The sequence below is a fragment of the Anneissia japonica genome, unplaced genomic scaffold, assembly GCF_011630105.1.
Source record: "Anneissia japonica isolate Jap-2015-1 unplaced genomic scaffold, ASM1163010v1 scaffold4240_len331602_cov119, whole genome shotgun sequence".
In the NCBI taxonomy this organism is placed as follows: Eukaryota; Metazoa; Echinodermata; class Crinoidea; order Comatulida; family Comatulidae; genus Anneissia; species Anneissia japonica.
In genome coordinates this window covers 105069-122456 of record NW_022698708.1, presented here as the reverse complement: position 1 = coordinate 122456, position 17388 = coordinate 105069, and the positions used below count along the sequence as shown (strand labels likewise).

At 33.7% G+C, this 17388-nt stretch overlaps 2 protein-coding genes and 1 long non-coding RNA gene across 4 annotated transcripts in view; all 3 read left to right on the top strand.

Annotated features, from left to right (window-relative positions):
- Positions 1 to 4709, top strand: part of LOC117102732 (cell adhesion molecule 1-like) — a 14136-nt gene extending 9427 nt beyond the window's left edge. The window contains exon 5 of one of the 2 annotated variants that reach the window (XM_033243135.1): positions 4573 to 4709. The gene's annotated coding sequence lies outside the window, so the exon portion shown is untranslated. The remainder of the gene's footprint in view (positions 1 to 4572) is intronic. The other variant, XM_033243137.1, reaches the window with a different exon arrangement.
- A 2306-nt stretch (positions 4710 to 7015) lies between these two features.
- LOC117102743 lies at positions 7016 to 10539 on the top strand. The gene is made up of 4 exons (XM_033243152.1): positions 7016 to 7193; positions 8830 to 9090; positions 9339 to 9446; positions 10313 to 10539. Exons 1-4 carry the CDS (start codon positions 7100 to 7102, stop codon positions 10489 to 10491), a joined length of 642 nt encoding a protein of 213 aa, XP_033099043.1. The 5' UTR covers positions 7016 to 7099; the 3' UTR covers positions 10492 to 10539.
- A 5149-nt stretch (positions 10540 to 15688) lies between these two features.
- Positions 15689 to 17377, top strand: LOC117102739. The gene is made up of 3 exons (XR_004444468.1): positions 15689 to 15725; positions 16363 to 16407; positions 17051 to 17377. It is a non-coding gene; the product is annotated as an uncharacterized LOC117102739 (long non-coding RNA).
- Positions 17378 to 17388: the final 11 nt, after the last annotated feature.

Below are 17388 nucleotides of genomic sequence, written 5' to 3'. Positions count from 1 at the left end.
TTTATATATTATATATATATATATATATATATATATAGAACTGGAGGTCGCTGGAACAGAATGTTGCTACTCGGAGTTTCACGCTATTGCGATCGTCAGGCAACTGATCGATATATATATATATATATTAATTATATAGGCCTATCGTACTTAGGAGCTCCACAAAGTTGTTTTATTCAATTCTGACAAAATTTTCTCTTTATTTCTTTCCTTTTTTCCTCTTATTAAGGAACTAACTTCAATTTGAAGGTTTTGCATCTGAGTATCAGGCTGTATAATATTCTATTTTTAAAAATTTTCTATTTGTTATTACATTTTTAAAATTTATAATTATTACTCTCAGTTTGTAATTAATTTTCTAGCCATAAGCCAACAAATGGGTCGAGCAACAATCTTGACTTTAAGCAATAAAAATAAAAACAAAAACGTCCCCATCATCCAGCTCTCTGAGGGTCTACCATCCGTGGCCACCGCTATCACAATGCCTGGACCACTCCCTAGGAGACAAGATAAAGGAACTAGAGTAACATTTACCCTGCCTCAGCCATCCAGGTGCCCAGTAAGCAACCACCAAGAGAGAGGCCCTCAGAGAGCAACAAAACATGCATTGTGATACTTTGGTGTATTTACGTGTAACTATTGTTTAGTACAATTACAAATGAACGTCTTGAACGCTGCAGTTAAGGTAGAATTAACAATATGTTCTGGCAGATGATTCCACTCTGCTGCGGCGCGTGGATAGAATGAGCACCGTATTCGCGCGAATAAGCGCTGCGAATAAGCGCTCGGGCGCTTAAAATATTTTTTTCACTTTTTTGGGGGGCACTTATTCAAACGGGGCCCTTATTCGAACGGGGCGCTTATGAAAACAGGGTGGAAATTGAAGGGGCGCTTATGGAAATAGATGAAAATCGAGGGGTTCTTATGGGAAATTATTAAATTCAAGAGACTTTGAATGAAAAAGGTTATCTAAGGACATTACGAATGATGGTTTGGCGGAAAAGATAATCGTCCAGAGAACATGGCTCATAACAAGAATGCGTTAATAAGCAAATAGCAATTAGTTAGTGGTCGTGGGTAGTAGTTAGCTTGTTGGCCATCAGCCGATTGAGATTATCAGAATGGCATGATCATTGTATTTTTTTCTTGAAAACTCAGATGAGAATGTGCTAAAGGTCGGAAAAAGAAAAAACGATGTAGGATTAGGCATAGACAAATATGTAAGAAAGAGTCAAGTTGGAAATATACTGTTTGTCCAGGAATCGGAGCTCTCAGCAGTCCAAGAGAAATCTCCTCATTTTGATATTGACCTAAGAAGAATGTGTTTCCACTCAGTAGCTCAAATCATGTCAACAACCACAGTCCCAGGATTGACTGGATTATTGACTTGCTAAAAGAAAATCTTATGAAATTATTCAAACGGGGCGCTTAAGGAAATTTTCAAGTTAGGAGGGGCGCTTATGACAAATATGTTGTGAGCACAGTATTACATAACAGTAGAATGGCAGATGAAATAGAGGATGTGGTTAGCTTGTTGGCCATCGGCCGATTGAGATTAGCAGGATGGCATGATCATTGCAGGTTTTCTTGAAACCTCAGATGAGAATGTGTGAGGTGCAAATTGTCGGAAAAGCAGTAGGACTAAAGCTATAGAAAAATGTAAGATGAAAGTTGGAAATATACTGTCTGTCCAGGGAGCTCTTATCTGTCCAAGATAAATATACTCATTTTGATATTGACTAAGGAGAATGTGATTCCACTCCACACCTCATATCATGCCAACATCCACAGTCCAAGATTGATTGAATTATTGAAGGGGGCGTTTATTCAAACGGGGCGCTTAAGAAAACTTTCACGCTAGGAGGGCGCTTGTTCAAACGGGGCGCTTATTCGCGCGAGTACGGTACTTGAAATAGTTTACCGGTGAAAGAGGGATATGGTATGTTTTCACGCCTATTGGCTCTTCTGTTGTTTTTGATGTTAAGTTTCATTTCAATTGTCTATAGGCCTACTCATCAATTTTGCACTTGAAGATAAAAAGTACGGTATATTTTATTCTATGATCTATAGTTTTTGAAATGTTTGAAAATAACAATGTCGCCAACAATGCTCTATGCAATTAAATTTTAACATAATTGTTTCCGCTTTCAACACAGCGGGACTTTCAATACAAAACCCTTTAATTGATATAGTGCTTTTGCTATACTAGGAAGAACTGTATAATAAAGAATCGTGAGGAAACATTTCCACACTGACGCCTCCAAAACAATATCTAAGCAGCGCTATTCTTTATACTTTATTTGTATTTATTTTATTCAATTTCCAGGTAGACCTATCAACTTATATTAAACTGTTCCAAGGCCTACTTACAAGTGTAATTAAAAAAAACCCAAAAATACTCATACGGCGCTGCCCGAGTTACCCAACTTCAACGATTATAAGGATTGATCATAACTTAAATTATGGAGGATAGTAATATTAGGGCTATTAAGAATGGTATTATAGATATTATTATACTACATGTATTCTGTGCTTGAGATTAAGCTTTTTTCACAAAACAAGACAGGTGGTTACAGTACCCTGTACTGTAAATATTTTCAATAAACAAGTAAGTAAATAATGGTTCAAAAAAAAGGGGAAAGTCGTCGTGTCAACAGTCGTGCAGACATGCCCTCCTGCTCCTTATTTCTACTGAGACAAAATATGAAAAAAGAAGCTGTGTGTTTACACATACACTACAAGTAAATTCAAGGTCAAACCAATGAATAGCTTTACAGAACATGTAGGCGAAAACTGTTGTTCGTCGAGACAAGGTTTCCCAATACAATCCAATACAGGAACTCTAATCCAAGGCTCCGAATATCTCCACCAACGAACTGCCAGTAAATGTCAATACACTTTTCTTCTTATACTGCTTTTTATTATGTAATATGAACACCAATCTCATGCTCAGTGTTTTTAACGTAAATTAGCTTTTACATACTTTTTACAGATTGTTTATGCTAGATTAATCTGTGAAGTTAAGTTGAACATAAGGTCGATTGTGTAAACTTTAGTTACTTTATTTTTGTAATGAATACATAAACATATTTCATAATTGTTTACCCCGGAAGAAAGTGTTGCAAATTTGTGTCCCATATCTAGACCACGAAATACTAAAACGTGCTCCGGCGTTTCAGTGCCTACACTGTCGAATCGTCGGTGTCATAATAATCTGTTATCTTCAGAGGGGTAAGTAAGACGTTTAAAAGACCAGTAGGCCTATGCAGCTTTGTTGTTCAGTAATTTTATAGTTAGGTAATTATAGGCCTATAGAAAATAATCTCAACAACACAGGTGTCTACACTGTCGAATCGTCGGTGTAGAGGGGTTACTAAAACGTTTAAAAGACAATAGGCCTATGTAGCTTTGTTCAATATGTATATATATATGGTATATATATATATATATATATATATTTTTTTTTTATTTTTTTTTCTAAAGTAAGATATAGACTTTTATAGGGACCTATAGTCATAAACACCTTGTTCAGGGGAAGCCCACCATAACAATAAATAAAATACCCAATACAATTAGGCCAACGTATTACACGCTGCAGTATGCATTTATTTCTTTATTTTTAATTACAGTATTTCTTATGACAGCCAATAAAAAAGGTGCTTGAGAAAATGAACAGGAGATCAACATTATCAATTTAATTCAGTAAATTTTGTAGAAACTAACCAATTAAGGTTAAGGGTTTACTCATTATATTTGACACTAAATATGTCACATGTATACGTAAGCATACTGGTTTTACTTAAAGGAAATTGTTTAATATGTTTCACACATATTTATAATATTTATCATAATTTATAAATATATAATTTTGATTTAGGATGCAATAATATCGTAATTTCATTGACACTAATCTTTTTTATAAAATGTTTTTAATGGATTTTAAGTACTTCAATATATGAATGTTAGGCCTAGGCCTATGTGTTTAACAGATTTCATGTATTTTCTTATATGATTGAATAAATATATCTAAATCTGAATCTGTGAACATGGTAACGGGTGTCCTGTGTGAAATTTCAGGGAATTTATGCCCCTTTTCTGCAGTTATACGATAAGATAGACGATTCTTGCATGCATGTTGTATTTGGTTTCATAAATACATAATATTACAATATTTTAGTTATATTATGTACTTTCATTTTTCATGCTTTGCCGGGCTTCGGTTCTTATTTTACCCACAGCTTTTTTTTTATACCCCACCCCCACCTCTCAAAGCTACTGAATGTGTTACAAATAAACTTCAAAATCAGTCCTCAAAATACTAGAACCTGGAGATTTTCATGATTTTGGTGGGAGAGTATTTTTTATAAATAAAATAAAAAATTTTCACACTATTATTTTTGTAAAGATATACTACGCTGAGTATACACAAGGTTGATATTTTTATAATCTACTATTGTATTATATACTATTTGATTAGGTTTATTATGATGATAGTAGTTGGACAGTAGAAAAGCAATTATCTTCCAATTTATTTGTTGTGCTGTAATTGATTTGAACTGTTTATATTCTCAGGTAGCATTAGATATGATATCAAGACTTTTCATTACTTGGGCCTTGTTGTACAGGTAGTTATGTCATAATACTTTATTAAATTACATCTAGGCCTATTGTTATATTACTGCAGCTTAGCTCAGTCGGCTCAACTGGCGGTTGCCACTAGAGCTCTTGGTCGTCTCTTCAATTCCTATCGATGTTTTGTGTTTCAGAGGGCTGAAGTGTAAGTTACGATATGCACACCGTTTTTCAGAGAGAAGTTTAATCCGTTTGTCCCTTCAACATAGCTATCTCAGGTTTGTCCCGTGTGTATTATGACCCATGTCACTTCGGAAAAGAGTAGAGAATCGTCTCCCAGTGTACAGGCCAATCACCATCAGGAGGACTCCAGTGGAAATAAGTCATTTTCAGACTTTCGATGTGTTTTCCTTACACATCAAACATGCAACTTCCATTATTACATTTAAATATCTTCTTAAAAGCTATTTGTTTATCTAACTTATGTCATGGGTGATAAAATGGCCCCGAAACTGCTAAATACTGGGATGGTGTCCGGCGGGGATAGTTTGCCAATTGTATTTAAGAGTAATGTATTTAAGAGTAGTTAAGCCTAGCTTAAGGTAGTTAGGGATGTCCTGGGTACGACATTAAACTCCATGCGGTCGAAACTTTAATAATAATAATAATAATAATAATAAAAAATATTATTATTATTATTGTTATTATTATTATTATTATTATTATTATTATTATTATTATTATTATTATTATTATTATTATTATTATTATTATTATTATTATTATTATTATTATCCGTGGTGTAACGTTTAATAAGTCACTGCCAACAAAATCTGGATAAACCTTGAAAATTCCTATTAAAAATTTTGAATAAATCACATAAAGGATCAAGAAATTATTAACACTAACCCCGGACCGTATTCAACCCACGGCCCGCAGGCCAACTCTTCCCTTCCAGGGAATTTAATCCGGCCCACGCAACATTAATAAAAAATAAATCATTTTTCGCGCCGATTTGCAGTAGTGTACTTGCAAAAAAGTTTTACGTTAACAGGAACACGACCACCTACTCTGGCATTGTTAAAAAGTTTGGCTTTTTCTGAGTGTAGCTCATTGTACAGTATATATTAGATTGATGGGGCATAAGGGAGGGGGAGGGGAGAGGATAACTGATATGAGGCGTGATGTCTATCCACCATTGGAGGCGCTCAGCGGCGGATCCGGGGAGCAAGGTCTGTCTGTTGATTCTGTTGAAACTGTGCTTTCAAAACGTATTTTTACAGACAGAAAGTGGCATTTCCAGGAATCGGAAGGTGTCTAATTTTAACTTTTTTTAGGTAAATGTGGGCGGTTTTTCAAGCTCCTCATCGGGCAATTTCTGTCTCTGGCATTGTTTTTAACTACTTAGTACATGAGTCGATTTTTTGTGCTCTAAAAATTCCTAGTGGGTCGTAGGAGAACCTGCAAGTTTTTTTTATATTATTATTATTTACCCGGCACCCTTCTCCATGCTACTACATTCCCTCATTACGGCATTACAAAACAAGGCCGAGTCATAGTCCAATGTTAATAATAGACCAATTAATCTATAACCTATAACAGAGACTGGGTGTGAATTGAATTTTAAAAAAAATTATAGGCCTACTTCCACAATTTACCGCTGGTCTCAACAAAGTGGAATTGGCCACCAGCTTGAGAAGTTTACCCGGGTTATAAAAGACAGACTTAAATCTTTATGATTGTCTTTTTTTTTTTCTGAGATGCCGTCATATCATTTCAATGTTTTTCTTTTTATTTTTTTGGGGGTGGGGGTAAGGGGCGGGCCCCTAATGTTAAAAGGGGATAAAATATAGGAAGAAAACATAATTCTTGATCCCCCAAAACGCCTAAGAGGTTATTTCGGGTTGTCTAGAAAAGAAGAATTTCATAGTGGTGTGTTGTTTCTCGATCGGTCGCCCCTTTTGGACATTTATGCATCCGGCCCTGTTAATGGTGTTGTAATGTAAACGTGATTTCCCGACACGGTAGAAGATGTCTTAATGAATTTCTCCGAATTACTGACAGGAGTTTTACTACAAAATAGGAGTGATACTACGGGAGGCCTATCCTATATACGCCATGAAGCAAGCTTAACTATAACATGCGCAACTAAACAAGAACAACTCACAAAAATACAAACTAAAAAGACCATTAGCAGTGGTCACCAGAATATGAATTGGCGAACATTTGTAGAACCTTTAAAATAAATATATTGGATTTTTTTTAAAGGCAGCATGTTTATATAAACTCAAGACAAAGTTACAAAATATTAATTATGTGATAATACAGGTCATAACTCACTGATATAGTAAGTACTGTAGTAGGCCATATTTATATTATAATTGCTGTAACAAATCCCGTAATAATGAAAGGCCTATGAATCATAGTAGGTAGACATGGCGGATCTGGTCCTGTGTATGCTGATTATGCTGATAGATTTAGTGTAGAAGGAGATGGCTTTCAACTTACTCTTGTTATTGATAACACGATGCGAACTGACGATGGCACATACCAATGTGACGTTAGCGTTCTAAATGATCCTCCTTCACCAGCATCTGGTGCATTCACAATAAGTGTTGCATGTGAGTACCCTACAACTTCACCTCGTCATTGGTTTCAACTCATTAACATTCTTATTGTTGTTCATAACCATAAATCAATATGTACCGTATTTATGGGAACACATGTTCATATTAATGAACCAATTTGTGAGTTTTTATAACTTTTTTAGTCATTTATAAATGTTAATACACGAGTAAAATTAATAGTAAGCACCAATATATTTAAGATATTTGAAATGACACGGAGGGATCTCACATGACCTTGAACAGCCGTTAGGCGGATTATAAGTTATGGATTTTACTTCACTTTTTTTTACTATAAAAAAAAAATTGTATTTAAATTATACTGGTACTTAAAAAAAACAGGTGAGTGAAGTGAAAGGATAGTCCATGTCTAATTTCTTCCAGTTAAAAAATTATATTAATATAATATTTTTGTATTGCAGTTTTAGATTCAATATTGTTAGTCGTTACTCCTAATCCTGTTATTGAAGGTGAATCTGTAATGTGTTTGTGTTCAGTAAATGCCGAACCTGATCCAACAATCTCTATAAAGATGGGACTCTGATTAAGACGGAAACAACAACAAATCTAGCATACAACATAGACAATGTGGCAAGGAGTGATGGAGAAAACTACAAATGTGAAGCAACTAACATTGCTGGTAGTGATGCAACACAAGTTAAACAATTGGACGTTCAGTGTAAGTGTCTCAACATGATTTTATGAATGAATTTTCATTTTTCTGTGTATCAAATAATTTGAATAAAATAAAAGTGTGTTGCCCAAAGAAAGAAGTTTGTGTCGTTTGTTAATTTTTCTTTTTAGACAAATCTACAAAATATCATAAGTAGTTGTCAAATTACAATATAATTTAATGTAATAATTCATGTCGAACAGCATATTAGTAAAAATCTATTTTCATGTGAAAAGTCAATATTGGTAAGAGTGGTATTATGTTTTTATAAGTTGCAAAGTATCTTGCAGAATTATGATTACTTTAATTAAAATAGATATTAAAAATCAGTCAATTATTACTGATTTTTTTTGATTTTTTTTTTGTTAAATATGCTAATCCAAATTACATAATGTCAGTTATATTGAATTAATATAACTTCCAGAATGCCCTATTGACAATTTTCCTCTGATATTGCTATATTTACCATGCTTTCTGTTAATGGCTTTTAGTAACTCAATGCGGTTGATAGTCAATATAACCACACGGAAGACTGTATTTCAGATAAGAGTATTAAAGTTATTTGCTACAAGTCAGCTTATGAGTGTTTGACAATGCCAACGTGAACATGTGTTGAAAAAATTAATGATGATATTAAATATGCCTATTACAATATGAGAATTATGTATCTATTATTTTATTATAAAATAATATACTATGATAAACATGGACATTTTAACGTACATACTATTTCTGGTAAAATAAAGCAAATGAAAAACATTTATATATTTATACATATAATTACTTCTGTTAGTTTTTCCCTTATTTTTTTTCTTCATAAGTGCATAATAATAAAAAGAAGTAAAATGATTGAGAATATAATGAATTTATATGCTATTGTTTATATTAAACATTTTCTTTTACATTTGCCTTTATTTCTTCTTTATAATTCTAACGAATCACTATGATTCTGTCTTCCAGATAAACCTGAATTTGGACTGGCAAACGAAGACACTGTTAGTCGGAATGAACAGTATGTTATTGAATTTGAAGTTGCAGCTAATCCTAGTAATGTCACTTATCAATGGACCACTGATCCTTCTGGAATTGAAGACACAGACACTAACCAAGCAACTTTCACAGTCAATGTACCAGATGTTAACGTCACAGTGTTTACAATAAGAATGAATGTTACCAATAGCATTGGATTGACATCAAAGTCGATTAAAATAACTGTAATGGGTAAGCTTGAGCTTTAGTAGAGAAAGACTGCTAATCTATTGATGCTCTTAGGATTGAAGATAGATACTAACCCATCAACGATAAGCCTTCAGTAGCATCACATGTCGGTCGAAATTAACTGTCTTTTGTAAACTTTGAAATGTTTATCTTTTAAAATGAATGTTCGAGAATTAACAACTAGGCCTCTCATGTATAAAGTTTTACGTACATATGTTGTGGATTGCTAGTGAGTGGTATTTTTTCTGTAGTAAGTCCATGTGCTGACGAGCCCTGTGGAAATGGTGGGACGTGTTCAGTTGTTGAAGAAGGTTACAATTGTAGATGCACTGATCATTTCGATGGATTAAATTGCACAAGTAAGTAACTTAAATATTAATTACTAAGCATAATATTAATTAATTTTAAATTAATTATTAATATTAAGCATAATAAACTATATAATAGATACTATACAACCAATTACATCATATAAAAGTTGCAGCATTACCAGTTAAATAAAAAAAAATATTCAAAAGAGTCATTGTTTTAATTCGCGTTGTTTTTGTGTAAGGTATTTGTAGTGAGTGGACTAAAATGGCTCCAGGGGCCCTGCTGGGATCGAGGTGGCGGAGCTCAGGCATATTTGATAACTTAAGTTCTGAAGATTTATATACGGTTTTCTGTGGCGGATCTAGAAATTTGAAGAGGGGCCAGGGAGAAACTTTCACAGATGGAAGAAATACCACCTCAGCTCCACCATGATGGTTGGGGCTGAGGTAAGAAAATTTATGATTATAGCACCTTCAAATGACCAGAAATTGCACTATCATACAACTCGAAAATCATTTTTTCCCTTGTTTTTAAATTTTGAAAAATTGAGGGGGCTGGGCGATTGGGTTTCTTGAATCCCCACTGTCAATGGGGGATCAAAGAATTTGATATAGGCAAGGAAAGGACATTTACAGATTGAGAGTCCATATCACCTCAGCCCCACCCTCCATGGTTGGGGCTAAATTTATGATTATGGCACTTCCAGATGGCCGGAGATGCACTCTCAGACTTAAATTTCAATATATTTTTCTTTTCTTTTTTTAAATAATTTTGACAAATTGAGGGTGGTATAATTCTTGAATTTTCAACCCGGGAAAATGTGGATTTTCGGTAATTTAAAGGGAAGGGAGGGTGCATACGCACCGGTCAGACCCCAACCCCCTGACGTCATCAGTTTTATTTGTGTTTATAGACTGCATCTATAAGGATGGCTGTGACTTGGATAAGGGGGACACGTACTACAGTGATGGGAATGGCGTTTGTGGATGCTACTGTGGTGGCTGTAGACAATTTGATAAAAATACAAATCGTTGTGAAAGTGAGTACACAATAGCAATAGCTACTAGTCAGCTGTTGGGGTTTTTTTTGTAATATTGCAAAAAAAAAAAGATGAAGACGACGGCGTAAAGAAATTTTAATGCTAAAATACCCCAACCCCCTGACGTCATCAGTTTTATTTGTGTTTATAGACTGCATCTATAAGGATGGCTGTGACTTGGATAAGGGGGACACGTACTACAGTGATGGGAATGGCGTTTGTGGATGCTACTGTGGTGGTTGTAGACAATTTGATAAAAATACAAATCGTTGTGAAAGTGAGTACACAATAGCAATAGCTACTAGTCAGCTGTTGGGTTTTTTTTGTAATATTGCAAAAAAAAAAGATGAAGACGACGGCGTAAAGAAATTTTAATGCTAAAATACATTGCACCCGTCGATTAATGCGTTAGATGTTAGTAACAGACCTAGCATTCGGGAATAATTAGTAAATTATTATTGGAATAGTAAAGGACTAAATTGCGTAAATTGGCGTTATTTGTATAATAAATCATATTTAAATAACATCAATATTGAGTATGTGTTGCTGTTGTGCATCCAATCTATGTGAAAGGACTTATGTATCTGTGCATGTGCATAATAATCACTACATTATACTGTTTTTCTCTATAAAAATGACAATGTTGCTGTTGGTTCGCTCCATATTTTTATAGTTTTAAAAGCAGTGTCCCACTATTAATGGCAACCTCAAGTCAATGTCTGCCTAACGTCTTGAAAAAGAGGACTATTTGTATCAATACCAGTTCCAGTTTTGATGTCCACATTACGAAACGGTTACTGTAGTCGCGATATTTGTTTTGATTTTGATTTCACATTTATAGAGAAACTAAAAGGCTATAATATGATGTTATTTAACTATTTTGCCACTATATCTTAAACTACTGACTGTTCAAATTCCCAAGCGTGTCAGAAACAATGGGATGATCTTTGATTTACCTAGTCATTAACAAGCACACCACATCATCAGCACATGTACAACTAAAATTATACCTCTATTAATTACGTTACATAAATATTGTCAGAAAGTTCTTATCCTATTATTCTTTATTTCGAAACGACACGATGCATCCAAAGAAAAACAAAACCAAGTAAATCAAAGCAGATCAAATTTAAACACACCCTCCTCCCCCGAAAAAACATGATTGTTTTAAACCTGCCTGCCTTCACCCTTTAACCCATGTATTGAGACACAAAACCCATCACTAATTTGCACCTACAATCTAGGCCCCTAGTTCTTAATTAATTTGTTTAAAGGGCCAAATATTTTTTGAGTTGAGCTCACGGGCCACATATAATATCTGAGTCATAATACAACTCGTTATAATTGTTTTGGTAATTTCAAATTACACTTTTTATTGTGCTACAGTACGGATACGATGAATAACTATTGTAATTGTATTGTGTTAGAATCCCTTATTTGTAATGCTTTTTGATACATTCGTCAAAGAGATAAACATTTCTTAAAGATTCGAGAGAGAATAGTCACCGATTGGTCGGTGCAGGCAGGTAAAATTTGTGCGATGATTTCATAACTACGCTAAGATACGACTACGTGCTTGCAGGCCTCCAGCTAACTTCGTGCCTTGAGTCTTTAATAATAGGTCTAGAATATTCCTATTAAACGTTCAGTTGGTTTAGTTTATTAGGGTTCATTGATTAAAAGATTTCCTTAACTGTTCATAATTAATATTGAATTTGAAGTAACTTTCTTCGGGTTCTAAGTAACCTTGTTTTACGAAAGCAATTTTCAATTACAATTCAATTTTCATCACGGTGCACGATATCTTCGCGGTGACGAAACAATTAGGTGTTTTTTTTTGTGCACACGAACCTAAACAATCAAGCCAAGCGTCCACTAATTGAAAAATTAGTGGACAGGCAAATAACATTGGGATTTGCAGTGATGACGTCACGATTGACTTATAAAATATATTAGGGTATGCAAACATCTAAATTCTGAAACCATAATTAGTAAAGAATACATATCAATAATCTGTTTACACTGCAGTTGTCTTCTTTGCAAGATAAAGAAAGAGAACTGAAATTGCATTATATTATATTCTTTATTTGGAAGCTACACTTTTACAACAGTGGCACACGTAGAAAACGGTGCGTCCAAGAAAAATATAAGAAAACAAACAAAATCAAAACATGACAAATCAAAAATAAAAGCAAATGAGCTTAAAAAAAAGTAAAAATCAAAGTCTTATTACCCCTCCCTTCCCTTTTCCAATCCCGAAATCGAAGTTACCCACTTCCTTCCATTTCCAATCCCGAAAAAAAACCAAAAAAAAAACATTAACATCAGAATTCAAAAAATCCCGAATAATAATAATAAAAATAATAAAATAACATACCCATATATACACATATACATATATACACATGTAAGCAGCGAAAGTAAATAAAATACAAAAAAAATACATCAAATCATACGCAGTCAATCAGAATAATGAAACTATGGATGAATAAGTACTAAACTTATTCCTCCATGGTTATGCTACCAGAAACAGTAAAGAAATTTAGGTGTAAAGTAGGCGGAATAATCGTAGAAGAGAATCACCAAAGGGCACTGAGACTTCAAATTAATGAAATCATCCGTCTTGTTTTTTGACACTGCTTAACAGGAATAAAAGGGTAACAAACTTTTGGTTTTTCCATGCCGATTTTTGTGTCTACTGCCCCTGAAACTTTGATAATATTCGCGCACCTTGTCGAAGTATTAGCTGATGCAAACACATGTATACATAATGAACGACTAGAAAATAGGTGTGATATTTATAGGCCAAAGAGTAAGTACTGTATGTTTAAAAATGATTTCCTGATTCAACTTTCCTCTATCTCTAAGTGAACCCGGATGCAAACTTTTTAAAAAGACGTTTTTAAAATGTGTCTTTACACTTCATCAGAATTTCGAATGCATCAAGAGTCAATCAATCAATTGATTGGATACGCTTTTCGTTTTTTAAAATCATCGGCACACCTGTCTGGTGTAACAAGACAATATATAGTGAAAAAAAGCAAATATACCTTATACATGAGCTTATATGAAAAAAATCATACATCGGAAAAATACTGGACGAAAATAGCCGGGAGAAAATAGCCGGCCGAGAGAAAAAAAATTCCCCAGATTAAAAAAAGCTGAGGGGAAGATTAGAAGGTGGCAGTGCCATAGTGTTATTTTTAGTAAATTAAAACCTAAAACCACCTTGATTTTGAGTCTACTCAATCAACAATTCTTCTCAGGCTTTTCCAAGAATAGCTAGAACTTACAATACCAATCTTTGGCGTTTGCTGATTTTTTCACACGGGCCAGATATAACGGCTCCGCGGGCTACTTTTGGCCCGCGGGCCGCCTATCAAGAACCAGGAATCTAGGCTTATAACGATACGACTCGATTAATAACTAATAGGGCTAACTAATAACAATTGTTTCCTTAATTTTTAAAATTGGACAAAGAAAAAATAGTAGGCCTATATACAGAGGAGGGGTAAGAAAACATAGGATGGTTCTATAACCATAAGCATTGAAAAAATGGCAAAATATAAAATATAATTATTATTTTATTAAAATGCAGTGCAGCTACTTATATATTGTATATAATATAATAATAATATACATAATATTTCATTATTATTTATTTATTGTATTATTGTATTATTGTGGTTGGTATGGCATCGAAACATTAATTGCAACTGCTACATTAATATAGTAGACATGCTGGAGATGGCGGTGGAGAGGGACAATTTCTGATTTGCAAGGGTATTGGGGTTTTTTTTCGCTTTTAGAAGAAGTAATATATGTTAAAAGTTTCCCACACGAATAAAATAGACGAGCGGTACTGGATAAAGGCAACTTAGTTTCTTGCTTCAAACAAGGTATCCATTCGTAGAAGTCTTATGGAGATAAGCCTATCCAAGTGAACATAAAACGGTCGGAGACCAGGACATATCTTCGATTGACAATATGAAATATATTAAATACAGACACAATGTATACATGCCTAGATCTAAGAGTCCTAGTCCAGTTAGATATATATCGAAATGAGAAATTATATATATATATATATATTATATATAGATATATATATATATATATATATATTATGCTTAAGTATGTTATTTAGTTAAATAAATTAAATTTAATATAAATATGGAAGAAGCATATAAGAAAGAAAGAAGAGTAGGAAAGAAACTCGGAGCGGCTGAAATATGATACGGTACCTAAAACAAACAATAATAATAATTTTGTCATTAATGTATCACGTTTTTGTGAAAATTTGTAGCCACTAATCATCCGAGATCAAGGTGCCGGCAGCCTACATGTTCCATTCATTCGACATCACATCCATCATGAGTGGATTTCCCTCACGATTAAAAATTTGGTCTACAAGAGTTCGTGCTTCGAACATTCCATTCATTGAAGAAGCCTTTATATGGAAAAAGTGTACCTTTTTAGCAAGGTTTGCCTAGGAGTGAACTAACTCCGGCTATATAAAATTGATTAGAAGATTGGAAAATATTAAAGTTATTCAAAACTCTGTAAAACTCTAAAAACTCTGTGACTTACACTCTTTTTTTCATTTTTTAAAGAAATTTTTAGATATTTATTTGATATAGGCCTATAATATAATAATATTTAAATAAAGCTATAAGTAAGTAATGTTACAATTATGTTATTGTTTGTTAGAGTTTACCAAAAAGGAAGAAGGAAGAAAATCAAAGACGTTTAAATTTGTACCGAAAATTATATAATAATGATAATGGCTCATTATTACATTTTACGAGTTTGTAGTATATTTTGGACACAATTCATCAGCGGTCAAGGTGTCAAGCCTACACGTTTCGTAATCTGACATCGAATCCTGATTCATCATCACCACCACCATCATTATCATTGTTATTATCATTACCATCATTTATTATTTTCATCATCATCAACATCATCATCATCATCATCATCATCATCATCATCATCATCATCATTACCATCATTATCATCTTTTAATACCGTATTGTCATCATTATTATCACTATTATCAATATTAGGCATATATTATTATTATTATTATTATTGTTGTTGTTGTTATTGTTATTATTATTATTATTATTATTATTATTTTGATTTGCTACTCATGTTTAATGTCATTATTGCATATTATTATATTTAACATTTTTACATCATAATAAATAATTATGATTGAAGGGGTATAATGACCTACTAATTGTATGTTGGTGGATTGATCGTCTACACGAGGATTAAACAGGTTTCTCAGATAGGCATATTAACACAATTATTGTTCATGTTCTATTCAGGATTATTGCTTTCAATTACCAAATTAAACAACATTCCCTCACCCCCATCCTTCTATTTATGTTGCAGTAAAATGGTCCTGGTTGAACTCGGACTTGAAATTCTACAAAAGGACAGATAGCTGGGGCGGATGCAGAGGGGGTGCAGACGGTGCGATCGCACCCCCCACACCCCTTAAATTATATGAAGAAAAATAATTGTATTATATTGTTATGAATTACAGATAAAAGTTTTAAGGTATGAGTGTAATTTTCGGGCACCTATTCTGCAAATTTTCCCGCCTCAGCCCAAACCATGTTAGGGCTGAGGTAGTCTGGACACTCACTCACCCCCTACCGCCAAATCCTGCATCTGGCCCAGCAAAGTATTACACAAAATGAAACAAATTTTTGTATTTTCTTGTGTTTTATCATGTGGTTTCAATCTCCATTCTGTAGGCTTAATTGGCAGGCTTTCCATTGTTAAACTTTAATTAATAAATAAACATATAAATTAATTGTAAAATTTAAATAAAACAAATAGGCCTAAACAGAACGACAAAAAGAGTTATGACTGCAAATTGTATTAATATTTTTTTAATTACAATTTAGAAGACAAAAATAGACAAGAGAAGTACGGACAAGAGTAAACAAGATGTAAGTTTTTATTTTAATTCACCTCTGATATGTGTTACCAATCCACTTTGTGCCACGTGCCATGGTATCTGTAGGCCTAATTATGTGTTTCATTTTTCAAAAGATTGAGGTTAATAATATATTCTATTGATAACGCCTTCCTAGACTTACCCATAAATTATAATACGTTGGTCAAACGACAATGGTTCCGGTACTGGGTCCCTATCCACTTCGTTGATAACACTGATTCTTTCCATATTCAGGCCTAACAATGGTATGCAACCGCCTCGGTTTTTAGGCCAAACAAAGTCTGATATCAATGAAAAAACATATAATATGCCGACTGACAGTTGATATTCTACGGATTATTAAAAGTGTTTGTATACTTGTAAAATGTAGGCCTACTCCAATATTTAAATCTTTGGGAATAGGCCCTCTAAAAGAATCTATAAACCTCCAGAATTTTATATATTTTTCGAAACTCACTCACACACTTGATTGTGTTCTATCATGTCCTCGCTTGTTGCTTGGTTACCGCTATGGATGAGCGCCAGTGAGAATGTGTTTTTAAGAATGTATAAAAGCGTATAAATCCATTTCAATTAAGCAACAAGTTACAAACGATAACTTACATTGACATATTGCATTTCATATCGCGACACAGACTTACATGGACTTCACGGCAGATAGGCCAACTGCTGGCAATGAAAACCAGACTTACCAAGATCTACAATATAGAGAAGAAGAAACAGCTTATGTTAATGTGAAGTCGGGAAAGAGATAAAAATGCAAAGAGGAGCAGTATCTGATTGGAGTTAATGCGTGTTGCTTGAACAAGGATCATGATAATCCATGCAAAATTTAATCAATAATGATCGTACAGCAACGAATCAAAGAATTGTTTAGCTCTGTCCACGTTATCAATTTTGTGATTTTTCAATGAAGCCTCCGTGGACTAATGGTTATGACGCTCGCCTTGACAGCGAGAGGTCGCAGGTTCGA

Excerpts from the sequence above, each read along its gene's own strand:
- LOC117102743 (XM_033243152.1), top strand. The coding sequence starts at position 7,100 with ATGCGAACTGACGATGGCACATACCAATGTGACGTTAGCGTTCTAAAT. Across the intron at positions 7,194-8,829 it reads ATTCACAATAAGTGTTGCAT|ATAAACCTGAATTTGGACTG; the intron begins GTGAGTACCCTA and ends TCTGTCTTCCAG. Across the intron at positions 9,447-10,312 it reads CGATGGATTAAATTGCACAA|ACTGCATCTATAAGGATGGC; the intron begins GTAAGTAACTTA and ends TTGTGTTTATAG.